General features: G+C 41.9%; 1 protein-coding gene across 4 annotated transcripts in view; it reads right to left on the bottom strand.

The window, feature by feature from the left end:
- Window positions 1-25,600, bottom strand: part of SASH1 (SAM and SH3 domain containing 1) — a 314,530-nt gene that overhangs the window by 179,803 nt on the left and 109,127 nt on the right. Inside the window, exon 1 of one of the 4 annotated variants that reach the window (XM_038526298.1) lies at window positions 16,572-16,727. The exons of 2 other annotated variants lie outside the window; for them this stretch is intronic. In XM_038526298.1, coding sequence (XP_038382226.1) covers window positions 16,572-16,727 — 156 coding nt within the window. Of the gene's footprint in view, window positions 1-16,571; window positions 16,728-25,600 lie in introns of those variants that run through there. One more of the 4 variants, XM_038526299.1, reaches the window with a different exon arrangement.

The raw sequence follows: 25,600 nt of genomic DNA, 5'->3' as shown, positions 1-25,600 counted from the left end.
AACAGCTACTTCCCTGTAGAAAGGAGATAATAAAGTATCCACTTGTATCAGTTTCCCAGGGCTACTATATAAAAGCACCCAAACTAGGTGCCTTCAAAAAGGAATTTATTGTCTCAAGGTTCTAGAACCTAGTAGACCAAAAATCAAGGTTTCAGCAAAGCCATGCTCCCTCTGAAATCTGTAGGGAAATCCTAGGGGGTAAGCTTGCCAGCAATCTTTGGCACTCCTTGTAGATGAGTATAGATGGATCACCCCAGTCTTCCATCCACATATAGTTCCATGTCTTCATATCACCTTCTGTGTCTGTATCCAATTTCCCCACACTGAATCAGGGGTCACTCTAATAACCTCATCTTAACTTGACTAAACCTACAAAGATTCTATCTCCAAACCAGGTTGCACTCTGAGATACAGAGGGTTAAGACTTTAACATATCTTCTTTTAGTGGACACGATTTAACCCATAAGACCACCTCACAGAGTTATTTGGACAATGAAAGGACATGATACAAAGTCCTGAATGTGAGACTTGAAACCAGAAAACTCCTGTGAGAAAACTTAGGCAGTCATCTCTTTGATATCTGGCTTAGGAATATTTTTCTAGATATGTTCCCCCAAGCAAGGGAAACAAAAGCAAAATTAAACTATTGGGACTACACCAAAATAAAAAGGGTTGCACAGCAAAGAAAGCCATCAATAAAACAAAAAGGCAATCCTACTAAATAAGAGAAGATATCTGTAAATGATATATCCAATTAGGGGTTACTATCCAAAATATATAAAGAACTTATACAAATCAACACCAAAAAACCTCACAGATAAAATCTGATTAGAAAATAGGCAGAGGACCTGCATAGATATTTTTCAAAAGAAAACATACAAATGGCCAACAGATACATGAAAAGAAGCTCAACACCACTAATTAAGGAAATGTAAATCAAAACTATAATGAAATATCACCTCACACCTATCAGACTGGCTAGAATAAAAAAAGACAAGAAATAACAAATGTTGGTGAGGATGTGGAGAAAAAGGAACCCTCTTACACTGTTGGTGGGAATATAAATTGGTGTAGCCTCTGTGGCCTCTGTGGAAAGCAGTATGGAGGTTCCTCAAAAAACTAAAAATAGAAAGAAATATCATATGATACAGTAATTCCACTAGTGAGTATTTACCCAAAGAAACCAAAACACTGGGATCCCTGGGTGGCGCAGCGGTTTGGCGCCTGCCTTTGGCCCAGGGCGTGATCCTGGAGACCCGGGATCGAATCCCATGTCGGGCTCCCTGCATGGAGCCTGCTTCTCCCTCTGCCTGTGTCTCTGCCTCTCTCTCTCTCTCTCTCTCTCTCTCTGTCTCTCATGAATAAATAAAATCTTAAAAAAAAAAAAAAAAAAAAAGAAACCAAAACACTAATTTGACAAGATATAAGCACACCTATATTTATTGCAGCATTATTTACAACAGCCAAGATATGGAAGTAACCCAAGTGTCTACTGATAGATGAATGAATAAAGAATATGTGAAATCTATATACATTAGAAAATTATTCAGTCATAAAAAAGAATGGAATCTTACCATTTGCAACAACATGGATGGACCTAGAGGATATTATGCTAAGCGAAATAAATCCGAGAAAAAACAAATACCATACGATTTCATTTATATGTGGAATCTAAAAAAATAAAACAAAAGCAAAAACAGGGATCCCTGGGTGGCGCAGCGGTTTGGCGCCTGCCTTTGGCCCAGGGTGCAATCCTGGAGACCGGGGATCGGATCCCACGTCGGGCTCCCTGCATGGAACCTGCTTCTCCCTCTGCCTGTGTCGCTGCCTTTCTCTCTCTCTCTCTCTCTCTTCCTCTCTCTCTGTGATTATCATGAATAAATAAATAAATAAAATCTTAAAAAAAAAAAACAAAAAAAACAAAAGCAAAAACAGACCCATAAATACAGAGAAACACTGATGGTTGGTAGTGGGGAGTGGAGGGATGGGCAAAATGGGTGAAGGCAAGTGGGAGGTACAGGTTTCCAGTTGCAGAATGAGTAAGTCATAGGAATGAAAGGCACAGTGTAGGAAATACAGTCAATGGTGTCGAAATGGCATTCAATGGTGACAAGATGATTAACTAAACTTGTGATGACCACAGTATAATATATTGAGTTGTCCAATCACTATGCTGTGCACCTGAAACTAATGTAATATAGTGTGTCAACTCTACTTCAATTTAAAAAGGAAAAATGAGATAATGCATGAAAAGAGATTAGTACAGTGCTTGGCACACAATTCATGATCAATAAATATCAGCTAACATTAATATTGCTCTTACTGTTATTATTAACTGGTCATGCAGTCTTTCTGTCCCATTGCATCTTTGCTTAAAAAGCTTTAAAAACAAGTCTTTATAGCAATTGAGTTTCAGAGAAGAATATTCTAACTATTGTAAAATATATATAACCTCCAAACTCCTTGGTAAAGGAAATAATTCCCATGGTTTGTTGGATAGTAAATTATAGAACATTCTTTGTTCTATCCATCGAGCTCTGAAGCATCAAGGAAGCATGGAATGTAGAGCAGTGTAGGAATCAGTAAAGAAAGTCCTCTAAAGAATCTGCTTACAAATGAATTTCTAAGTTCTTTTGGTTGGAAGAAAAAAATTTGGATTCTAACCTGACATTCTCCCTACACTGCCACAAAGAATATATGTCCATATTTTTAAAAATAGAAATCCATTTAGAACAACATACACACAGCATTAGAAAACCAGAAGCCAACGAACCAATTAATTAACTGCTAATGGTCTAAGGAGCAGAGACTTATATTTAAAGAAAAAAGACAGGGGCACCTGGGTGGCTCAGTGGTTGAGTGTCTGCTTTGGGCTCAGGTCATGATCCCAGGGTCCTGGGTTCAAGTTCCACAAAAGGCTCCCCGTGGGGAGCCTGCTTCTCCCTCTGCCTATGTATGTTTCTGTCTCTTTCTCTGTATCTCTCATGAATAAATAAAATATTTTTTAAAATAAAGAAAAAAGACAGGTGATCACTCTTAGTTTTAAAATATATTTCAGAGACTAAAATATATTCATAGTTCTACAACAGTGACCATTAGTCACAACCAAGGCATTGCTGCAACATCAGCATGCTCTCCTTTGCACTAATAAAGCTTGTTTTGATTTGGATCTTCTTGGAACAACAAAAGGTAGTGTGTGTGTCACTACCCAGATCCCCATGCATTTTGCTAAGTCATTTTTCTACCAAAACAACACTCAGAGCCTCATCAATCCTCGCTGCCAACTATATTGCATAATTCAGTACTTATCTTGACCTAACTAGCAAATTCAGGACTCCAACCAATCTTGCTTTGGCTTGTTCACTTGGTCTTTGGCTGATTCTCTGGAACCATTTGTAACATAGTGCCTCTGAGCAATACCTGCCCTGTACTTTCCCCATTATATGTAAGGACTTGAAACAGAACATCCTCATACTTGCCTGTAAGTAAGTCCACAGGTATACAAACAATAAGTTTATGTGTCTTTTCAAAAATCTTGATTTTTTTTTTTAAAGTCGTACCTACTGTTACAAAAACAAACTGTTTTGCAGCTTGAAAAACTTTTTGGCCGACAACGGGACAGTTTTGCCTTTCCCAGTGCTGGGGAAGAGGGCTTTCCTGTTTTCCACAATAGAAGAACAAACTGGAAGTCCTGAGAAATAAAGTGGTGCTGTCCAGAATCTGTAGCACCCTAGTGGCAATAGGACACCAGACCCTTGTGCTTCTCTCTGCCTCCCTGGAAGGGGTGAGCCCACAAAGGTATGCCATCCTGACCTAACACACTCTGACACCCAAGACCCCAAAAGAGACCAGGTAGTCCGGGTGGAAAATGGGAAAACACAAACTGCTGATCCCTTTCTTCCTTTGCCTCCAAATTCTGCTCAGAGAATAGTAGAACCGTCATTCATCTGGGTCCGGTCTACTTCAGGTGGCAATTTGCAAACATTTCCAAAAACACAACTTCAATGTTTCACATCTAATAGATAGACTTAGCAGTCTAAAATTTGTAAAATTTCAGTTAGGCCAAATCAACTAGCAGTTGTTGCATTATGAGTATTGAAATATGGACAATGAAACATCAGCATGTTTGAAAAGGAAAAGAGGAAAAAAAAAAAAAAGAAAAGGAAAAGGGGGGGACGCCTGGGTGGCTCAGTGATTGAGCGCCTGCCTCCTGCCCAGGAGTCCCAGGATCGAGTCCCACATTGGGCTCCCTGCATGGAGCCTGCTTCTTTCTCTGCCTCTGTCTCTGTCTCTGTCTCTGTCTCTGCCTCTTTCTCTCTCTCTCTCTCTCTCTCTGTGTGTGTCTCTCATGAATAAATAAATAAAATCTTTTTAAAAAAGAAAAGAAAAGGAGGAACCCAACTTTATTCACGTGGCTGAAGAACAGAGGCGGCCAACAAGACTGAGTTTCTAGTGGCTATCAGAGCTTTAAACCAGTCAATGTATGTAAAGACATACGATGAAGTGCAAGGAATTATACCAATGAAAATATTATCATCTAATCTCCACAGCAGCACCTCTTAGAATAAGTGATATGATCAGCTAAAAATCTCTTAATGTTTTAAGGAGTGAATTAGTTCTATTTGCCTCCCCTCTCAGCGTATGGAAGTTCATCCACCACGGAAGGCATCCTGCCTTCTGAAGACACAAGGTCTGGAATGCACAGCTCTTCGGTGACATGACAAGCTTAGAAGTCCTTTGATACAGAATGTGGGGGTTACTGACATTCTGTTCTGTTGAAACAGCACATAGTTCTTTGCTAATGCTCACGTTACATCACATGGATTTTACTGTATCTTTCATGTACCATTTATGAATCATTTGATACCTATTTGTTTTAAAGCTCATCATATAGTCTCAATTTCATAATAGCCTAATCAAGGCAAATCACCACATGCATCAGTGTTATGAGGGGCTTTCATTAAGTTACCACCTGGACCCCACATGTTACAGAAGTTGGAGCAATATGCTGCAGAAGGCAGTAATGACTCTTCCCCAGTAGACTATATCCTAACGCTACACTTTGGTGGAAAGTTTTCAATTAAACTGTAATTCATGAAAAAATATGCCTTGAAAATTAAATGTTTTCTTTCCAGTAGAAAATGTTCATTTTCTATAAATGCTTTTATAGATTTTTCCAAAGATTTCAAATTCCTTCCGGTTTTCTTCAGATGGATAAATTAATGTCCCCTAAAATAAAAATGCATGTAAATGGCAAATTTATTCATTACAAGCTTACAACTCTTCCTCCAGCCACAGTGAATCCCATTTTCTACTATATTCACACTGAAATGTGTCCAGTAGGGACACTCCCATATGATACCTTTAGAAATTCTTGATTGGAGACTGAAGACTCCTAATTAAGATGCAAAGACCCAGAATAAATGACTGGCAACCCTGACAGAAACAGCGGTTAATTCAATAAAACCCTGGGAAAAAGCTTTACAAAAAAGCTCAAGATAATGAAAATAGATTTAGTACATTCATATGAGTCCAACACTCAAAAAATAAAATCATTTAGTGGATGCTTTCGATATTTTACATGTTTCTACCAAGTCAACTACTAAAAAAAAACTCATTTTATTGCAGTTTGAACATTATTTAAACAGAAAATATGTTTTCATTACAAATCTCTTCTTGCCTCCAGAAAAACCAGCCTCGTTACAAATTTTTTTTTTAAGATTTTATTTATTTTTTCATGAGAGACACAGGCAGAGGGAGAAGCAGGCTCCATCCAGGGAGCCTGTTGTGGGACTCATCCCTGGCCTCCAGGATCATGCCCTGAGCCAAAGGCAGAAGCTCAACTGCTGAACTACCCAGGCACCCCACTAGTCACAAATTTTACACATTCTCTCAAGGATAGAGAATATTTTAACAAATATCTCCTAACATGTAACCTGAAGGTTAACACTTTGAAGCATTTATTTTTTAAATTAAAATATTTATTTATTTGAGAGAGAGAGAGCACAAGCTTGGGAGGTGAGAGATGAGGGAGGAGGAGAGGGAGGAGAGGCAGTCTCCCTGATGAACGGGGAGCCCTATGCAGAGCTCAATCACAGGACCCTGAGATCATGACCTGAGCCCAGGCAGATATATTATTAACCGACTGAGCCACCCAGGTACCCTTTTATGCATTTATTTTTAAGTCATGTATTTTAAAAAAGGCATCTGACATAAATTAAATCAAGTTAATATCAATTGAGCATGTGGAATCAGATCATCCCTCCATCTACAGATGAAAAGTGAAAGGAAATTAATTCACATTCTAACTAAAGGAGATCCAGTTATTAATATTTAATAAAAATGAACATTTATGATCTGCTTATGATAACATTTATGATACGCCATGCAGTTTTAGTGGTTCAACTCCCCTTCACTATACTTGATGATGCCTATGGCTATCGTGCTTATTTTACAGATATGGAAACTGAGGCACAGAATGGTTAAGGAAGTTGCCAGATCACACATCCACTAAATATGTGAAGCCAGGATTTGAACTCAAACAGTCTAAACTATTCCCTTTGTTCTTAACTACTTTACAAAACAATCTTTCAGTTTTCTAAGATATTTAATTTTTTTTGTTTTTTTCTAAATGTTCAGAATTACTGTTACTCTTCTCTGTTTAAAACTAAAAAAAAATTGTTACTTTTTATTAAGACTTCATTTTTTTAGACTAGTTTCGGATTCATAAAACTGCGGGAAAGGTGCAGGGATTTCCGTGTATCTCCCACCTCCACACATGCAGAGCCTTCCCATTAGCAACATCTCCTACAGTACGATTGTGATTTATAAGAAGATATTATGTACTTGGTCTTCCTTCCAATCCTGGCACGGGCTCCTAAAACTCTTAGAATTTCTGGAGTATAGGACTATCTTCCTTAGTTCACAGGAGTCCCTTTAGAGCACACCTGAGTTTATGCTAATGAAGTGCCTTGGGGTGGGGCTACTAGAGAGCCTCAAGATCTGGCTGGTTACCTGAAAGACCAGAAGATCAGAGGGTAGGAATGTTTAGCATCAACCCACCTACCCTCCACTTCCAGGTAGGGGAAAGGCACTGGAGATTGAATTCAATCCATAGCCAATGGCCAATGATTTAATCAATCACACCTATGTAATAAAGCTTCCATAAAAACCCAAAAGGACAAGGTTCAGAGCACTTCTAGATTGTGTTCCATAACACAAGGTGTTATGGGGAGTGGCACTTCAGAGAACATGGGAGCTCCCACATACCTTGCCCTGTGCATCTCTTTCATTCGGCTATTCCTGAGTTATATCCTTTATTATAAATAGGTGATCTATTAGATAAACTAGTTAATCTAGGAAGTAAATTGGTTTCCTGAATTCTGTGAGCTGCTCTAGCATATTAATCAAACAAGAGGAAGAAGTCATGGAACCTCCGGTTTGTAGCAGTGTGTAAGCAGCACAGGTAGCAACCTGTGATTGGCACTCAAGTAAAGATAGTCTTTAGGACTGGGCCTTTAAACCTGTAGTAGATAGCTCCAGACTTGAGTCATATTTGTGGTCAGTGTCCACTGAGAAGTGGACGATTGCTTGTTGTGTTGAAAAAACCCATCAGGTGATGCCTGGGTGGCTCAGATGGTTGAGCATCCAGCTCTTGATCTCAGCTCAGGTCTTGATCTCAGGATCTTAAGTTCAAACCCTCCATTGCTGTTGTTAAAAAACAACAACATCAACAAAATCCCGTTAGATCCACTCTAGTAGTACATTTATTACAACTGATGAACCTAAGCTGAGACTTCGTTATCACTCAAAATCCAAAGTTTACGTTATGGTTTATTCTTGGTGTTGTACATTCTATGTATGGGTTTGCACTAATTTATAATGACATGCAGCCACCACTATAAAAATCCTCTGTGCTCTAATTGTTCATCCCTCTGTCCCCCTTAAACACCTTCCAACCATTAATCTTTACCCTGTCTCCATTGTTTTGCCTTTTCCAAAATGTCACAGAGTCAGAAACATTTTCTCATCAGCTTCTTTCATTTAGTAATATGCAGTTAAGGTTCCTCCATGTCTTTTGATAGCTTGATAGCTCATTTCTTTTTAGTGCTGAAAAATATTCCATTGTCTGGATGAACCACAGATTATTTACCCAATTACTTACTAAAGGACCTCTTGGTTGCTTCCAAGTTTTAGAAATTATGAATAAGCTGCTATAAACATCCATGAGTGTTTTTGTGTGAACATAACTTTTGAACTTCTTTGGGTAAATACCAAGGAGCACAACTGCTGGATCAAATGTTAATATGTTCAGTTTTACAAGAAATCACCCAACTGTCCTCCAAAGTGTCTGCATCATTCCCATTAGCAATGAATGAGAGATTCAGTTACTCCACATCCTCGTAAGCATTTGTTGTTGTCAGTTTTCCACATTTTGGCCATTATTATAGGTGTGTAGCAATATCCCATTGTTTTCGTTAAAAAAATTTTTTTTAACCCTGGGTATTTCCAAACAAACACATCTGTAGAATTACCAATGGTTTGCTTTGTAAGTGAAGTATTTTAAATCCTCTAAAAATGAGTATAAGCCTATAGCAAAGATACTTATTCTTAAACTAGAATATTCCTTTCTTCTACAAAAACTTTAATATTGAAACACTGTATTTTTAAAAGCACCTCAAAAAGCTTAGAAACATTTTTTTAGCTCTAATAAAAAATGTGGTGGTTGATAACAAGTCTTAAGCAAAAGTATTAAAGCCCAGGTGCCTGGCGGGCTCAGCTGGAAGAGCATGCAACTCTTAATCTTAGGGTTGTGAGTTCAATCCCCACATTGGGTGTAGATTTCTTAAATATATAAACTTTAAAAAAAAAGTTTTTTTATCCCACAAAATTAACTGGGATAATTTTTTAAAGTAACTAGAGCTTCAGCATATACATTCTAAGATTTTTTTCATTCTGCTCTTCAATGGCACCTTTTTTTTCCCATGGGACTTTTCATTAAAATTACAATTATATGCATTTTTCTTTCACTTAAAATTCCACTATTCCTGAATACCAAGAGGAAAATGAAGCTATAACCAAGCACAGGGTCACAGGGTAGACACACTAGACCCTCCTCACCCTACATCCTATTAAACCAAACTAAGGAACAATGGATGAAGCACCAAAATTAACTGAATCAAACCCCGCATGGAGCCTACTTCTCCCTTTGCCTATGTCTCTGCTTCTCTCTCTGTGTTTCTCTCATGAATGAATAAATAAAACCTTTAAAAAAAATACAAAAAAACAAAATTGAATCAAATCTGCATCACAGACACCAAGGAGAGCCACAGTGTCCCTCTATGATGGAGGGCACAAGAGTTGAACAGCATTCATTATAGATATGAATGTATTCATGTTTTTACCAATCATCTTAGAGAGGTGAAAGATAGGCATGCCTGGGTGGCTCAGTCGGTTAAGCATATGCCTTTGGCTCAGGTCAGGATCCCAGATTCCTGGGATGGAGCCCCATGTAGAGCTCTCTGCTCAGCAGAAGCCTGCTTCTCCCTCTCCCCCTACCACTCCCCCTGCTTGTGTGCACATGCACTCTTTCTTTCTGTCAAATAAATAAATAAAATCTTAAAAGAAAAAAAAAAAAAAAAGAAAGGTAAAAGACAGCAAGAGAGCCCTTCAGAAAAGAAAGAATACTGATTACAGAGAGGAAAAACTCCCATTATCAAGCTTTTGTCTTCTGAATGTCAGAGATACCATGAAGCCTAGGTACCCAGTGTCTGTGCTAGAGTGTCTCTATCTCCTGACTTGACTTGAAGAAAAAATATAAGCTAAGTTATCTCAATGAAGCATCTCATCTCATGAAGAATTAATGCTATCCAGTGAATTGTTCCATATTATGGAACAAAAGATGGGACACCAGACAGCTGGCCAGGAGCACAGCTAATGCTACCATTTTCGAGTCTCATTACCAAAAGCAAATGAATAAATAAACGAGCAAAGTATCTGAACAATGATGAATCCAAATGGTCACAAAAATACATTTTACCTCAAAATTAGTTCAAAGGTTTGGTTAATCCTTACAGTGCCAATCTTAGTCCATACTCACTGGTATTAAATGGCATAGTTAACTCTTACAACCTTAGCCTCTATCCACTTAAACTCATTACTCCGAGATTCAATTTTATTTCTACTGTATGATAAGAACGTGTATAAACCATGAGTAAGGGACATCTGGGTGGCTCAGCAGTTGAGCGCCTGCCTTCAGCTCGGGTCGTGATCCCAGAATCCAGGATCAGGTCCCGCATTCGGCTCCCTGCGAGAAGCCTGCTTCTCCCTCTGCCTGTGTCTCTGCCTCTCTCTCTGTCTGTGTCTCTCATGAATAAATAAATCTTAAAAAAAAAAAAAAAAAAACATGAGCATCATATATCACTGTGAGATTATTATGGTTTAGTCTGAAGCAAAAAGCACTCTTAAAAATAATACATTAGACAAACTACTAGTTACAGGTTTTCTTAAGCCTTTTGTAAAACTGAGCTTACAGATTTGCTTCTGAATCAATATGCACAACTGGATATTTCCTTCTACTTTGCTGTTCTCTGGAATTGGCTTTGAGAAGATGGAATTAAAGATCGTTTCGCTATAACACCATGTGCATATTGCTACAAATAATAATTCCCCTCTTTAAGGAATTTAACCCAATAGATTTAATACAATAGAAAAACACAGGTAGATAGACAATATGTATGTATCTATGTGCCTAAATATGTTTTTCTTTAGAACAAAAAGAATCCTAAGACTACAACACCTCTAAATATCTCTTGACCTAACACAGCCTACTTGTGAGCTTACGAGAATCACCAAAAGACAAGTACCATGGAGCAATCCTTGATTATTTAGAGATACTGAGCAAAATATGGGGACTAACGGAAGCCAGATACATAACTTGATCTGTCTCTAAACATTAAGCCCAGGTTCTCACCATGGCCAACTCATCACCCACCAAAGTTACTTTTGTAAAACACGGAAGGGAGGAAGGGATCATCCTGTCAGGTGTCAATTTCAAATTCTGCAACAGCTTCTCACTGGTGTCCACTGAATAACTGCGCCCGCCTCAGTGCCCGCCTCAGTGCTCGGGCTATCTCGGCTTTATTCCCCTTGGCTCTGCCCAGCAAACCCTCCTTCCCTTCTTCCTTCCTTCCCCCTCACTGGAGAACACCTCTCAGGGAAGGCCTAACTCACAGCCTCGGTCCAAACTGAATGGCATTTCTGGGAAGCGGCCTCCGGCTGCACCCCGGCCACCCCGGCCCTCACCCTGTCCCCCTGGCTGCCTGTACACGCCGCCCTGCCCACTGCACTGTGGGGACCTAGTGCTTCTTTACAGGAGGGACGAGGGGCTACTGCAGTTTCTCCTACAAAACTACATCTTTCTGGAAGCCAGGAGCAAGTGTCGCTAGTATTTAGCCCAACAGCTTAAGCAAAAAAAGTTGGCAGCCAATAAATGTCTCCATAGATATGTGAAAGAATAAACTACTCAACTACAACTAGGAGTTAATTTCTGGGAAACAACACAGGATGCAAACGTCAGCTCCTGTTTACTGTGTGTGATTTTAAGACACCCATGGGCACGTCTCCACTGTAAAATGGGGACAGTAATGTTCATTGGCCACAAGAGAATCTAGGAAGGTAAGTATGGGAAGGGCCCAGGCCAGTATTGGGACTCGGTGCTTGGACACGTTCCCTCCTCCTCTCCCTTCTCTTGCTCTTCCTGCCCCGCCCCCACTCCCACCCGCTGCGTTCCACGGCCAGAGTTGGAGTAAACAGTTAAAAACTAGAATGCGAGTAGTAAGCCAGGTGAAAGAGGGAAGGGCAACAGGTAGAGCATGGCCCATGAAGGCTCTAAGTCAGGGGAAGAGGGGCATCAAAGGCCACTGTAGGGCAAGGGAGTCTTCCTATTGCAAAGGACTTAGTGACTCCAGCCAGAATGATGAGACTTAATTTTGTCTCTGGCAAACAACTGAAAATCAGGAGGCCAGAGTTCCGGTCCCTACTCAGTACCTTGAGCCTCTAATTCCTCCTCTAAATGAGGGGGTGGAGGGCTCGCTTCCAAGGTCCCCGATCCCGGTGTTCCAGCAGCCTGCGGCTTCACTTATAAAAATCACAAGGCTTTAAGCTGGTGGACAGGAACATAAAATTAAGATGAAGTCAGAATATTTGAAATTGGGACTGACTCTTAAATTCCAAGACCTAAAATTAATTAAGTCATTAGCTGGTCAGCGAAGCAGGAGACGCCACCCAAAGGATATGTAAATTAATGCTTTCAAAGGAGTTTGCATTTTAAAAGCCCCCTAGGGCTCTTACTACCACCTGCCCCGCCCCCTTTGCCTAAAACTACAAAGCAAAGGAGGAGTGTTGGGGTTGTTGTTTTTTTTTTTTTTAAGGAGTTTCTTCAGTAAATAGCAAAACTGGCAAACCTAACCATTTTTGGAATGAAGCCTACTACATATTTTTTTGTGGCTTCTATTGGAATAAGAATGGGGGAAGGTCCACAGTTATCTCCATACAATGGATATTCTCTCAGCACTGCTAGGAAATGGGTGTAAATTGTAGGAACAGAGCAGGGAGGAAATATAAGGTTTGGGGGAGGTGCATCTTGCAGGATCTTGCAAACAATAGGTACTCACTAACTAACTCCCTTCTGCTCCCTTCCCAGTTAGCAAGTAGCTTTAAAGGATTGGCTCAGCTTTTAGAAACCCTCCAATTCTGAAGGAAAAATAAGAACCATCACATCTTACCCAAATACATAATCAGTGCTGAAAAAGTGACCTACCATATCTAATAACCTTAGCAGTTCCTACTTCGAAAAACAACTACGCTCCTCCCCCTCTCCCCAAAAAAAGGAATGTTGTGTCTGTAACAAGGAGTAAAGATAAAAGAGTGAAATCCCACAGGATCCTAACTTGTTTTGCACTTCTCCGCAGAAATGTAAGCATGTCCTCGTGAAAGGTGACATGCTTTGAAAACCCAGGCAGACCACATGTTGTATGGAGTTAGAGAACAGAAGAACACATTTCACAAGAAAGCCATGGTCTGATAGCTCAGGGTTTACAAACATTTCACAATTTGCCATTACCGTTTCCAGTGGAAGCACCAGGATTTTGGTTTGCATGATGAATCTGCTCAAGCGATAAATTCAAGCAAGAGTAGAATTTATTAATGTCTTCATAAACACACCCCATCACAGTGGGTACGGTCTCTACAGAACTGGATTTTGATGTGGTTCCTGCATTTAAGAAGTATATACTATTTTCCTTTTCCATTCAATAAAACCATGTCCTCAGGATCCTGTGAATCCCAAGCACTGGAGATTAAAAAGTATAAAATACTGACCCTGCCCTCCAGGCACTCACAGTGGCTAGTGTTCCAGTAAGCTCCTTTTCTCCTAATTCTCTATTTACATACTCACTTACTAGCATGAATTCATTCTAGCACAGCCAGAACATTTTCATGCCATAAATTATACTATTATTTCTTCTCTAAATAAGCATTTTGTTAACAATTGTATAAAGCAACTGGTTGGTTCAGAACTGTGCAGGACTGAATTAATTTAAATGTAAAATGTGTCCTAATGAACTCAAACAACCATCCCATATTTATGGAAATCTATGCCTCTGGGGCAACACCCTTCAGAGGGTTAGAACCTACAAAATCCTGGGGGCGGATGCTCAGTGCCTCTCAAGTAGGAAAAGGGAGTTGTGTCATTCAGCTAAAAGAATGAAGAATGTTTAACTTAATAGGCTTGGAGGATTGAATTCTACACTTAGAGGAATCTTTTTTTTTTAAGATTGATTTATTCATTCATTCATTCATTCATTCATTCATTCATGATAGAGGTAGAGAGAGGCAGAGACACAGGCAGAGGGAGAAGCAGGCTCCATGCCGGGAGCTGGACGCAGGACGCAGGACTCGATCCCAGGACTCCATCTCAGGACTCCATCCCGGGACTCCAGGATCGCGCCCTGGGCCAAAGGCAGGCGCCAAACCGCCGAGCCACCCAGGGATCCCCCATTTAGAGTCTAAAAAGTAAAGCAGCCACTGTGCCTGAAATCTTGTATGTTTGGATTTATAATTCCAATACCTCTACTCCCCTCAAGTTGAGTACTTAAAAAGAACCTTCCAAGTAGCATTTTCCTAAAATACCAGATGTAATTACATGTCTACTATGTTGATCTGGGATAGTTAACTGTGGAGTATCACGGCATCCCCTATTTGCTGGTATAGATAAGAGTCAGAGAACCGGGGTACAGTCTGTCATTGTCACCAAGGTGTGCGTGCCATTGGGCAAGTCACTTCACCTGTGTAGGCTGATAGACTGCAAAATCTTATTTTAAAAAAAGGAAAGAAATGCAATCTTTTATCTCAGAAAGAATAGAGAAAGTCAACTGTCAATTTTGTGTCTTGATATATTTCTAGAAAGACAGTTTCCTCTAAACATGGGGATGAGAGTTTTCTAAAAGCAGATTAAAGATCCTCTTAACCCGGTGACTTTTTACAGACGTGCATAAAGCAGAGGTAAACCATATCTTCTTCTGAATTTTACAAAGGAACAATCGTGATGCCTATGTTTACCCCAAAGGAAAATATAAGATTGTCTAAAAGACGGGAAAACAGAAGTGAACATATTCTCTTTGGGATAATCATTTACATTCTTTCCAGCCTCGCACTGAACTACTGGCTCTGTAAGAAGTACATATTTTCTTTTCTCCTACATCTGCCCTTTGAATAACAGGTTTGAGCTTCTCCAGCCCCACCCCATCTTTTAAATCAGCCAAAGAACACTGCTACAACTGACCAAACAGCGCTGGAATCTGCCAGGGAAGGGAAAGCAAATCTTCAGTAAGTGCCACCTGCCAACCACCACCCCCCTCCCAAGCAACCCTGAGCCCACACTCCCATCAAGTGAGCCCCTCCAGCTCTCCCCTCCACAGTCACACCCTAGTAAGGGATGCAATGTGATGTTATCAGACCAATTTTCTCAGTGACTAAAAATTTACAGAGCAGGATCTAAGCAAGAAATAACAAGATAAGCTTCCTGCTTGACTAACTTAAAAACCTATCACTATTAACTTTAAAACATTCATTGGGTTTTCTGAAATTTCACTTACAGGCCCATATCCACCAATAAAGTTCAGAAAGTGCAAGAACTTGAGATTTTTTTAAATATACTTTTTCTAAATACTGGAGAGTGAAAAAAGCAGAAATCTTTGACCAATCATCCCTGGTTTTCTGTACAGGAATAATCATAAACACCAATGAACACCTAAAACTGAAGTAGGTGAGACTTTGGGATGTCTGGAGAGATGAAACCCAAGACTATTTCCAGGGGAAAATAATAGAGAGCTATCATTTATTGAGCACCTACTATATGCCAGTATGCTGAGCGCTAGATATACATCTACATAACTAAACCTCAGAGAACCTAAGAAGCAAGGTAATGTAACTGAAGATCTCATTTCTTTGCCTCATTCTGCAGGTAATGAAACTGAAGATCAGTGAGGTTGGACACCTTGGCCAAGGTCATGCCGTCAGTCAACTGGAGAGTGGGGATTTGAACCAGTCTCACTTACTCCAAAGCCCAAGTGCTTAATTCTTGTGCAAAAAAAAAAAAAAAAAAGGTACACTTCTCATCCCCAAAGAAGTGTTTCTTTTCAAAAACCACACCTTCCATTAGAAAGATAAAACATCCCAGAGTAAATATAGAGCCTTTTCCGACAACTGCCAATTCTAAATCTTTAAACTAAAATTGATTTTTTAAATAAAAGTGTGGATTAAGATGTCTGACTGTAATAACCCCCAGCCATCTGATTCCCATCTACCTGCCTATCTGCAGCTGCACCAAAGCGCATCTACTAATTCCCCGGGGCTCTGAACCCCGCACAAGTTAAAGCTTCATCCTCAGTGCCTAAGAACTATTTTTCAGAAATTATGCCAAAGCCATGGGCGGTTTTAGTTACTGGGCACTTCAAACTACATGACCATACAGATTTCGCTAAATAAGTCCTATTGTTTTCAGTCCCAAACATAAAACAACAGATATCCTGTAATTCTACAAGTCGAAAAACTGCAAACGGAGTAAGTACACTTTCTGGTGGTTAAGAAGATGGGTTTGTTTTCCTCTCGTGGTCGGACAACAAATGAAGAGAGAAACAGGAGGAACACCAGCCTCCTCCCCAACCCAACCGGGAGAGCACAGCAGCTAAACACTATGTATTTACACCGACTGCTTGAAGCAGCCTTTCTAGCCCTTTGCACGCCAGCAGGCACACTCAGCAGGTGTCCCGGAGTGAACTGGCCGCTGCCGTCCCCGACGGTTGCAGAGCCCTCGAGGATGTGATCTGGGGCTGGTTAGTTTTTAACTCGGGTTTGAAATCCTGGACCGAGTGCGTCAAGCCCGGGGACCTGGGGGGAGGCCGCCGACCCGGAGCAGAGGGCTCGCCGGGCGCGGAGGGGGCCGTCCCGCACCTGGGGGTGCGCCCCGCCCCGCCCCGCCCGCCCGCGCCCGCCGGCTCCAGGTAACTCACCAGGATGCCCATCACGTCGGTCCAGAGCCGGGAGAACGCCTCGGACATGCCGGCGCGCCCCTCGGGCTCGGGCTCGGGCTCGGGGTCGGGGTCGGGCTCGGGCTCGGGCTCGGGCTCGGGCTCGCGCCCCGGGCCGGCCGCTCCCGCGTCCTCCATGGCCGCGTCCCGCGCGCGCGCCGGCCGTGCGTCCCGGGCCCCCGAGCGCCCTCGCTCCGCGCCCGCGCGCCGCCGCCCCCGCCGCCGGTCCCCGCCCGCCGCGCCCGCGCCCGCGCCCGCGCCCGCGTCAGCCGGCCGCGCCCCCGCGCCCCCGCGCCCCCGCGCCGCACGCCCCGCCGCCCCGGCCGCCCCCGCTGTTGGCCCCGCGCCGGCGCCTGCACCTCGGCTCCCGGGGCGGCGGGCCGCGCGCCGGGCAACTCCGCCAACTTTCCCCGCCCGGCTCCCCGGGCCGCGGGGGAGCAGGAGGCAAAGTCCGCACCACCGCGCTGCACGGCGGGGAAGGCGGGAGGCCCGGGCGCCGCTCGGCCGCGCAGAGGCGCCTCCGCCTGGGCCGGGACCGGCTGCCGGAGGCCCGCGGCCCTCCCCGGGCGGCGAGGCTGCGGCGAGGCTGCGGCGAGGCTGCCCGGGCCCCGCGGGGCTGAGCGCCGGGCCTCGGCCCCGGGCGGCCGCAGCTCGGGACCCCTGCGTCGGAAATGAGCTCTTCCAGCCAGCTCCACGGGACTCTCCCCTCGCCGCTGAAGAAAGCGTCTAGCAACAAAAGGTGCTCTGATGTCAGGCTCTTTGCATGGAAATGAGCCACGGAAGGGGCACAGATCGCCTGTTGAAAGAGCCGCCGCGCCGCGCCTCCGCCCGCCCTGCCCGGGCTTCGCGCGCCGCCCCGGGAACGCGCTCGGCCCCGGGCGCCCCGGACGGCGGGAGCCCCCGGGTCGCCCTGTGCCCCCGCAGCCCGCCCTGCCCTCCCGGGGCCGGCCTGCTGTCAGCCAACACGTGCGAAAAAACAAGTGGGAAAGCTTGGGCGCGAGCCACTGTGGGCCCCGTTTTGACGAGGAGCGGGGAGGGGGGGCGCGTCTTGGTGCCCGGGGGCCCACAACGCCCCCCAGCGCTGGGGCTTTCCGCTATTTGGGGGAAATGCGCTCTGGGTTTGAATGGTTGCCTTATGGCGAGGGCACAGGGAAGGGCCATTTCCAAAACTAGGCATCACTGTTGTAACCACTTAGCTATAGCACACAAGGGGGGGGGGGGGGGGGGCTGTGTGTCTTTCCAAGGGCAAGAGCCGTGACGGATTTATCTTACGAGGCATATAGCCCGGTAGAGGTATTTATCCTCTTGGGATTCGTTCTTTAAAAACCACTCAGAGTTTTCCCTGGGAGATGACAATACACCTGATTTGATGATTGATCACTTGGTGAAACAGTTAAGAAACTCCAGGAAACAACCCCCGTGTTAAAGGGCTGAGTAGTCCCCCCCCCCCCCCAAAAAAAAAGGCAGGCGAGATGCTCCAGGGAGAGAGCCCTTGCTTGTTTTAGAGGCCTCTCGTGGTTTTTGTTTTGTTGTGTTGTGTCTTTCCTTCTCAGTCCACAGGGGAAAAAGGCGGGGAGATAAGAGCATGTCCTCGAAATCCCCCTACTCAAAAGCAGTAATTACTGGGAGCACCTATCAATGCCAATGGATGAATAGCCCCTATCAGAAAGTTCAAAACTGAAAAACTTTTCCAAAAGTAATTAAATTTGGAAGTATAATCCCATATGGCAATATTTTTGAAAGAAAAAGAATGAGAAAGTTTCCCCTGGAGAGTAGGGAAGCATCATGGTGAAGGGTGGAAAGTGCCGGACACTGAGTCAACCTGACCATGCCTGTGCTTTCCTGGGTTGATGCGGGAGGTATACCAGATGTGTGCTCTAAGAATCTGGGAACCCCAATAAATTCAGCGACAGTAGTCGTGGGTTTTATGTAGAATATCATTATTATCACATCTATAGAGACATGAAAAGCAAATGATGGAAAAAACTGAAAACCACCTTTTAGAGTTGATTTTACTAGTTTATTTAAGAATGTCAGTGTGTTAACCATGTAGGACTTTACTAAATTCAAGAAAATACATAGAACCACGCCAGGTCTGCCAGGAGGCAGCTTGTTCTCCACATAAATACTTTCCTGCCAAGTGACTGAGCAAGAAGCCAACCAAGCAGGGTGGCAGGGGCTGAGTTGGAGGAAGGCTAAGTCTCCAGCACCAATCGTGACTCTTCTTGATTCATCAGACAACCTAGGGGCAAAGCATTTAACCTTTCCACGCTATGGTTGCCCAATCCTAGATGTGGCAAGGCCTCACTAATTGCCACCCGACTCCTCAGAGGTGATAATATAATTCAGGGCCATCCAAAGATAGGTACTTTTTAATAGCAACGTCTATGCACCATCAATATAATTAAACCTTAGCCAGCATTTTGGCACTTCTAGAAATCAACTTATCCTAGATATTGAAGTTTCTTTTCTCCATGCTTCCTAGTAAATGTATAGGAAAATGAGGTAAGTAATAATTGGCGGGGTTGGGAGGGGGGACGTTGATTCCTATCATTTTGCTGTCTATAGATAACTAAGGACTTTTGAGGAGTCACTCTTCAACTTCTATAGCATGAATAATTTTGTTGAGCATTTTAAAAATTAACCTCTTTACCCTCAACTTCATATTGTGTATACTCAAAATGAGTCCGATTACTTCCCTCAAATTTGAGTCTTTTCTCCTTTAATTAATGTCAATCTTTACTTTCCAAAATTTCTTTAGGGGCTTTTTAACAAAATGTAAAAGAAGGATCATCATCAACATCATGAGCATCATCATACTATTTCAGATCCCATACAGTCCCGTTTACTAAGAGCTTTTTATAATAGACTTACATCTCATGATAGCAGGAAAGCATTTTGGAGGTGATCTGAGTGAAATCCCTCATCTCCCAGGTGAAGAAATGGGCTCCAGAAAACTTGAACAACCAGTCCAAGTGAACAGGAGCTACCTGGCAGGATCAGTCAGATTATTTGATTATTTTTAAAGTTCTTTCATCTCCAGCAAAATATATTTGTCCTTACAAAGATCTGCAGGGTAGGCAAGTGTAGATGTGCCACTAATGACGTATCTATGGAAAAATACACAGGAATCCTACTCTCCTCTTTTTCCTTTCCACCCATCTCTCTCTCACGTAGCTAATTGGAATTGTTACAGTGTTGGTGAATGACTTCCAAGGAAAGAAAAGGATCTAGAAGATTTTCCAAAATCTAGTGGTGACCCAAAAGTTGACCATGAAATAGATTCTGTGGGTCCTAATAAATATTTATTGCAATGAATGAGAGTATCAGATTGTATTCATAGAGAGTAAATACTGATAATACCTATCTCACTAAGCACTTCCTTGAAAATTAGTCATAGTGTTGCACATATATGTATGTGTCCACATATATATGTACATATATACAGACATATACATACAAGTGTAAATATGGCTTGCTGTGTAAAAAGTGGTTCTTGCTACAAATCAGGATTTTAAAAGGTTAAAAGTCACTAGTCCAGAAATTATAGGGTGTTGCCTGCATTTAGGTCATCATCCTGACATAGGAAGGATAACCAGTCTATTACTTGGCATTAAAGGCAGAGTTTGGAGCAGAAAGCCCAAATATAATGGGGTCAGGACAGCTGGGTTTGAATTTTCACTCAAGTTTTTATGAGCCATTGGGCAAGTTATTTTTTTCATCTGTAAAATGGGATAATTCCACCTATTTAATATGATTGTTGTGAGGTTATCTGCAATAATGAGGGCAATAATTCTCTGTTAATTATAACCTTTCCCCACCTTTCCCCTCCCTTAGCTTTTTCTTCCCCTATCTACTCATACCATGAGATGAGAGCTATAAGCAGGAAATTTCCTTGTTCATACCTTAATCCACACAAAGGAGTAGTTCTTAGTCTTGGAATGCGGTTGTTGAGAAAAGGGTAGGGAGGTCACCTCTGGCAGGGTGGGGTGATGAGGAGTGATCAGTTTTTATGATCAAGGTAGTAATAACAGCAAGAACAACATCTGTCATTTACTTCACATCTACTCTAGGCTACGCATTATGTTTGACATTTTAAAAACATTTTAGTTAAATGGAGTTTATGATTTTTCACCTTGATCTAACCCTCCCACCCTGCTCATTTCTTATTTCAGTACTTATTATATCCATGTATTTGTTCAAGCTACCAAAGTCAAGAGACCTGCTTGAGTCCTTCCCCTCACTTACCAACACTCATGTCTAAACCATGGATAAGCCCTGTTGATTCTACTTCCTAGATACTTGTCAAACTCCTCCACCTCTTTCCATCTCCACTGCCACTCTCTTAGTCATTATTACCAGCACTTCTTGTGATATTTTATCTAGATCACTGCTTCTCAACGTGTAGACTTAAGAACAGAAGCATTGGCATCACCCAGGAACTTGTTGGAAATGTGCATTTTGGGGCCCTGCCTCAAGACTACAGAATGAGACAACCTAGGAGTGGGACCAGCCATCTGTACTTTAATACTCCCCACCCACCCACCAAGGTGGCTGTGATATCTGCTCACTTTTGAGTGCCATTTGGAACAATGGAAATGTCAGAATAAGGGAAAAAAGCACATTGCTGAGGAAATGTGAAGTTTTACAATATAATATACTGAAAAGCCATACCAGGAGATTGCTTTAGAAAAATCAATTGAGGGATGCCTGGGTGGCTCAGTGATAGAATGACCTTTGGCTTAGGGCATGATCCTGGGGTCTTGGGATCAAGTCCTGCATTGAGTTCCCCAAAGGAAGCCTGTTTCTCCCTCTGTCTATGTCTCTGCCTCTCTCTGTGTGTCTCTCATAAGAAAATAATTAACACCTTAAAAAATTAATTGGTAAAAGAAACTGTATTATAAGTGAATGGAGATCTCCAAACTAGACACTTGTTTGTTTTTTGTTTTTTGTTTTTTTTATTTACGATAGTCACAGAGAGAGAGAGAGAGGCAGAGACACAGGCAGAGGGAGAAGCAGGCTCCATGCACCGGGAGCCGATGTGGGATTCGATCCCAGGTCTCCAGGATCGCGCCCTGGGCCAAAGGCAGGCGCCAAACCGCTGCGCCACCCAGGGATCCCTGGTTTTATTTTTTTAAGATGTTATTTATTTGAGAGAGAGAGAGAGAGTGTGTGTGTGTGTGTTGCACACGCATACACAAGCAGGGGAAAGGGGCAGAAGGAGAGGAAGAAGCAGACTCCCTGCTGAGCAGGGAGCCTGATTTTGGGGGGGGGGGGGGCTTGAACCCAGGACCTAGGAATCATGCCCTGAGCATGATTAAAGGCAGACGCTTAGCACTTAACCAACTGAGGCACCCCGGGTACTTGGTTTTAAAAGGCAATTAAATATTGGAATTAAAATGTATTATCCATAGGATAGACATGCTTTAGGAACATAGCTTCATTTAAATACTTGTTATTTTTAAAAAGACAACACGTATTCTGCAGAGAAAATGTAAGATTAAGCAAAGATTAAGTCTGAAAGATTATAAATAGCCCCATTTATTTTTTACCATGCTGCTTTCTGAAATTGAGCAATGAAAATAGATAAGCTCATTTAATTTTTGCCTACCATCAGCAGCCCTCTCTGGCACTCCAACGCGGGGCATTCCACAATGCCTCAGGGATCTCACTTTAAGGAAAGACTGAAGTGCTACAACATTTTTCCCTTTTTTTTTTTTTTTGAATTAATATTTATTTATGATAGTCACACACACAGAGAGAGAGAGAGAGAGAGAGAGAGAGAGAGAGGCAGAGACATAGGCAGAGGGAGAAGCAGGCTCCGTGCACCGGGAGCCCGATGTGGGATTCGATCCCGGGTCTCCAGGATCGCGCCCTGGGCCAAAGGCAGGCGCGTTAAACCGTTGCGCCACCCAGGGATCCCACATTTTTCCCTTTGACAATAATCCCAAACAATTTTTTTTTCCATAAATGCCTTAAAGGTGAACCAAGCCCATGCTAAAGCATTACCTGCTTAAAAGCCTCTTCATCTCAAAATACTCAGCAAGAGAGATGAGAAAAGAGCTCAGCAAAAACTAAAGAATTAAAACATAGTGAAGACAGAGACCACTGGTTAGGGAGAGAAGGTAAATAAGCAAAAAAGAGATGCAGGACTATAAATGCTTTTCTCTGCAATCTCTTCTTCCACTCGGATAAGCTATGTTACTAGCCTCACCATTTAGGTTGTCATCTGTGTTGATGCTGTGTAAACACCGAGGTTCTGCCTGGAAATTATTCCATCAGTCATCATGGTACCACGACTGCAATTTCATTTTACATAGTAGGATCAGCCTCAATCATTTCTAAAGCCATGTGTAATTCTAAAATACGAGGATTCTGAACTATTAGACAAAGCACCTTAAGGACAAGAAGCAAAACAATGCTGGTGGGCTGCCACTACTGAATCCACAATGTTGATGGCAAAGAACTAAAAGACTTTAATTCATAAAATTACTTCTGGGGACAGCTGGGTGGCTCAACCGTTGAGCCTCTGCCTTAGGCTCAGGGCGTGAACCCAGGATCCGGGATCAAGTCCCGCATTGGGCTGTCTGAGGAGAACCTGTTTCTCCTTCTCCCTCTCCCTCTGTCTCTGTCTTTCTCTCTCTCTCTCTCTCTCTCTGTCTCTCATGAATAAATAAATAAATCTTTAAAAATAAAATAAAATTACTTCTGAATTAATATGAGAACAGTGTCTCTCTCTGGTTATATGAGAGCAACCTTGATACCTAAGAGAGGAAAACAGGAAACATCCAGAGGAATCATACTCCTTCATATGTCTTTTTATCTTAGGAGAGTGTTAAGAAGGAAAAAAAAAAAAAAAAAAAGGAATGTGCTAATAAGAGACCAGAGATTATGTTAAATATTTCCAAATTATGCAAGGAAAGGCTTAAAAGCACAGCTGGGATGTATCATCCACCAACCAAACCGCCTCATCCATCTTGTCTATTTTATAAACTTTACCTTATAAGAATGCCTACTTGGCTGTCCCTATTGCTTAAACACACTTGTGAAAAATAAATTTTTCCATTAAATTGAAAATCTCTACTTAAAACTGTTGCTGTGCTTCTTTGAAGTTCCATAATATTATGTATTGGGGACAAAAGATTCTCACATAATTAATCCTGGTAACCATAAGAAGACTATTACAATCTTATCTGGAATTGAAGTATTAGCCAAAATACTTCGCTTGAACAACCACCAAAAATAACTTATGATTGCAGACACTTCCATATGACTATTTAAAAAAGAGGAGAGCCCTGAGCTGTGTATCAGCATTCTGGAAAAAATACTTGTTGACTCATTAAAACAAAGGAAAAGTATGATATCCTTTGACCACTCACTTTTTAAAGAGTCACGCATTTACTATATAAATTACTTGAGGGAGAACCATTGAGTCTTAGATGTAAAGCCCAGACTGATATTAACTCTACACGGTTCTGCTTTATTCTGTTCTGTCTTTTGTAAAGAAGCCAACATTTCAGATCACAAGGAGCAAGATTTTAACACTAGTAAAATTTATCATCTAGCTATTATAAAGAAACACTCCCATTCCTGTTCCTGGAAAAAACAAAACAAAACAAAAAAAACTCTCAACTTTCCCTTCAGCTATAAAATTCTATCATTTTAGAATCTTAGAGACGTATATCTTCCTTCTCACGCAATCTGACTCCCCTCTTTTCCATGTATAATAAGTCCTATGGTTTCCCCTCTGTCATTCAAGGCTATTGTCCTCTCTTGGATACTTTATTTCAAATTGCACTTCCTGTGATACACGCACAGGCATGAGTGCATGTGAACACACACACACACACACACACACACACACACACACACAAAGGCTCAGTTATCCAAGTTTTTCTGAGCTGCCTCATACAATTGAAGATATAAATAAATGAACTTGGTGAAGAATTCATCAAAAGAGGTGGTGCCCTGGGAATGTCTCAATGAGCTTTTCACATATGGAGATAGAGGTTTAAGTGACAGGACATTGGGGTCATAGCTACTTCTTTAAATAGTGCCTTGGTCAAGCTTAGTGAAACACTTCCCTGTCTAGGGAAGCACATAATATGCTGTGCTTCTATGGTTAGCACTGGCCCAAATAGGTTTGAAATCTAAAAGAAATATTAATATGGGTAAGCAAGCACCAGATTTTCTGCACCATTTTCCCTCTCAAGGAACACAAATATGTTTAAAGGGACAAAAAATGGATTGTCCAGGAGTAATTTTTTCCCTATGCCTTATAAATGAAACAACTAGGTGCTAGCTACTCTTTATCTAATGAATGTTCTCAAAAATCAGATGATGTTGATTCCAATAGCAAAGAGACACTGAACAAAGAACACTTGTTCTAGAAATGAGGTCATTTGGACAGTCTATCCATTAAGAAAAAGCCTATTTTGCTTTCAGAGGTCACCTATGAGGGCAGGAAATCCATCTTTCAGCCAGTGGACTAACATCTGGCCTAAGTCTTCTGGGCTGAAATGTCAATTTCCTGGTCTAAATGGAACACACATGAAAGAAAAAAAGATGAAAAATACAAATCTTCATTTGCTGAAGATTCCTCAACAGTAGCATAGATTATAAAAATTCTCCAAAAAACAGCTATTCTTGCATGATCAAAACTAACAAACAAAAAACAGTGAAATATCTGTCTGAAAATTTTCTTTCTTTCTGTACTAACTACTTAAAGGCAAAATTAAAGGGCTAAAGCTAAATCATAGCAAATCAACCATTCACTGGTAAATCCATAAATAAATCTACTTTAGTCTAGACTAACTCATCACAGTTCATGATGATTCATCCCAGGCTGGGCCAGATTTGCTTTTGTACTGTGGGAGTTGGGGGGGGGGGGGGGGTGAGAGAGAGAGAGAGAGAGAGAGAGAGATCTATTAAATCAACAGAATAAAACTTAAAGAAGAGAAATGGGAAGATATTCAACCGATATCAGAAAATAATCTTTTTTTAAAATATTT

The sequence above is a fragment of the Canis lupus genome, chromosome 1 (genome assembly GCF_011100685.1).
Source record: "Canis lupus familiaris isolate Mischka breed German Shepherd chromosome 1, alternate assembly UU_Cfam_GSD_1.0, whole genome shotgun sequence".
Taxonomy (NCBI): domain Eukaryota; kingdom Metazoa; phylum Chordata; class Mammalia; order Carnivora; family Canidae; genus Canis; species Canis lupus.
This window is presented reverse-complemented; position numbering and strand designations above follow the sequence as displayed.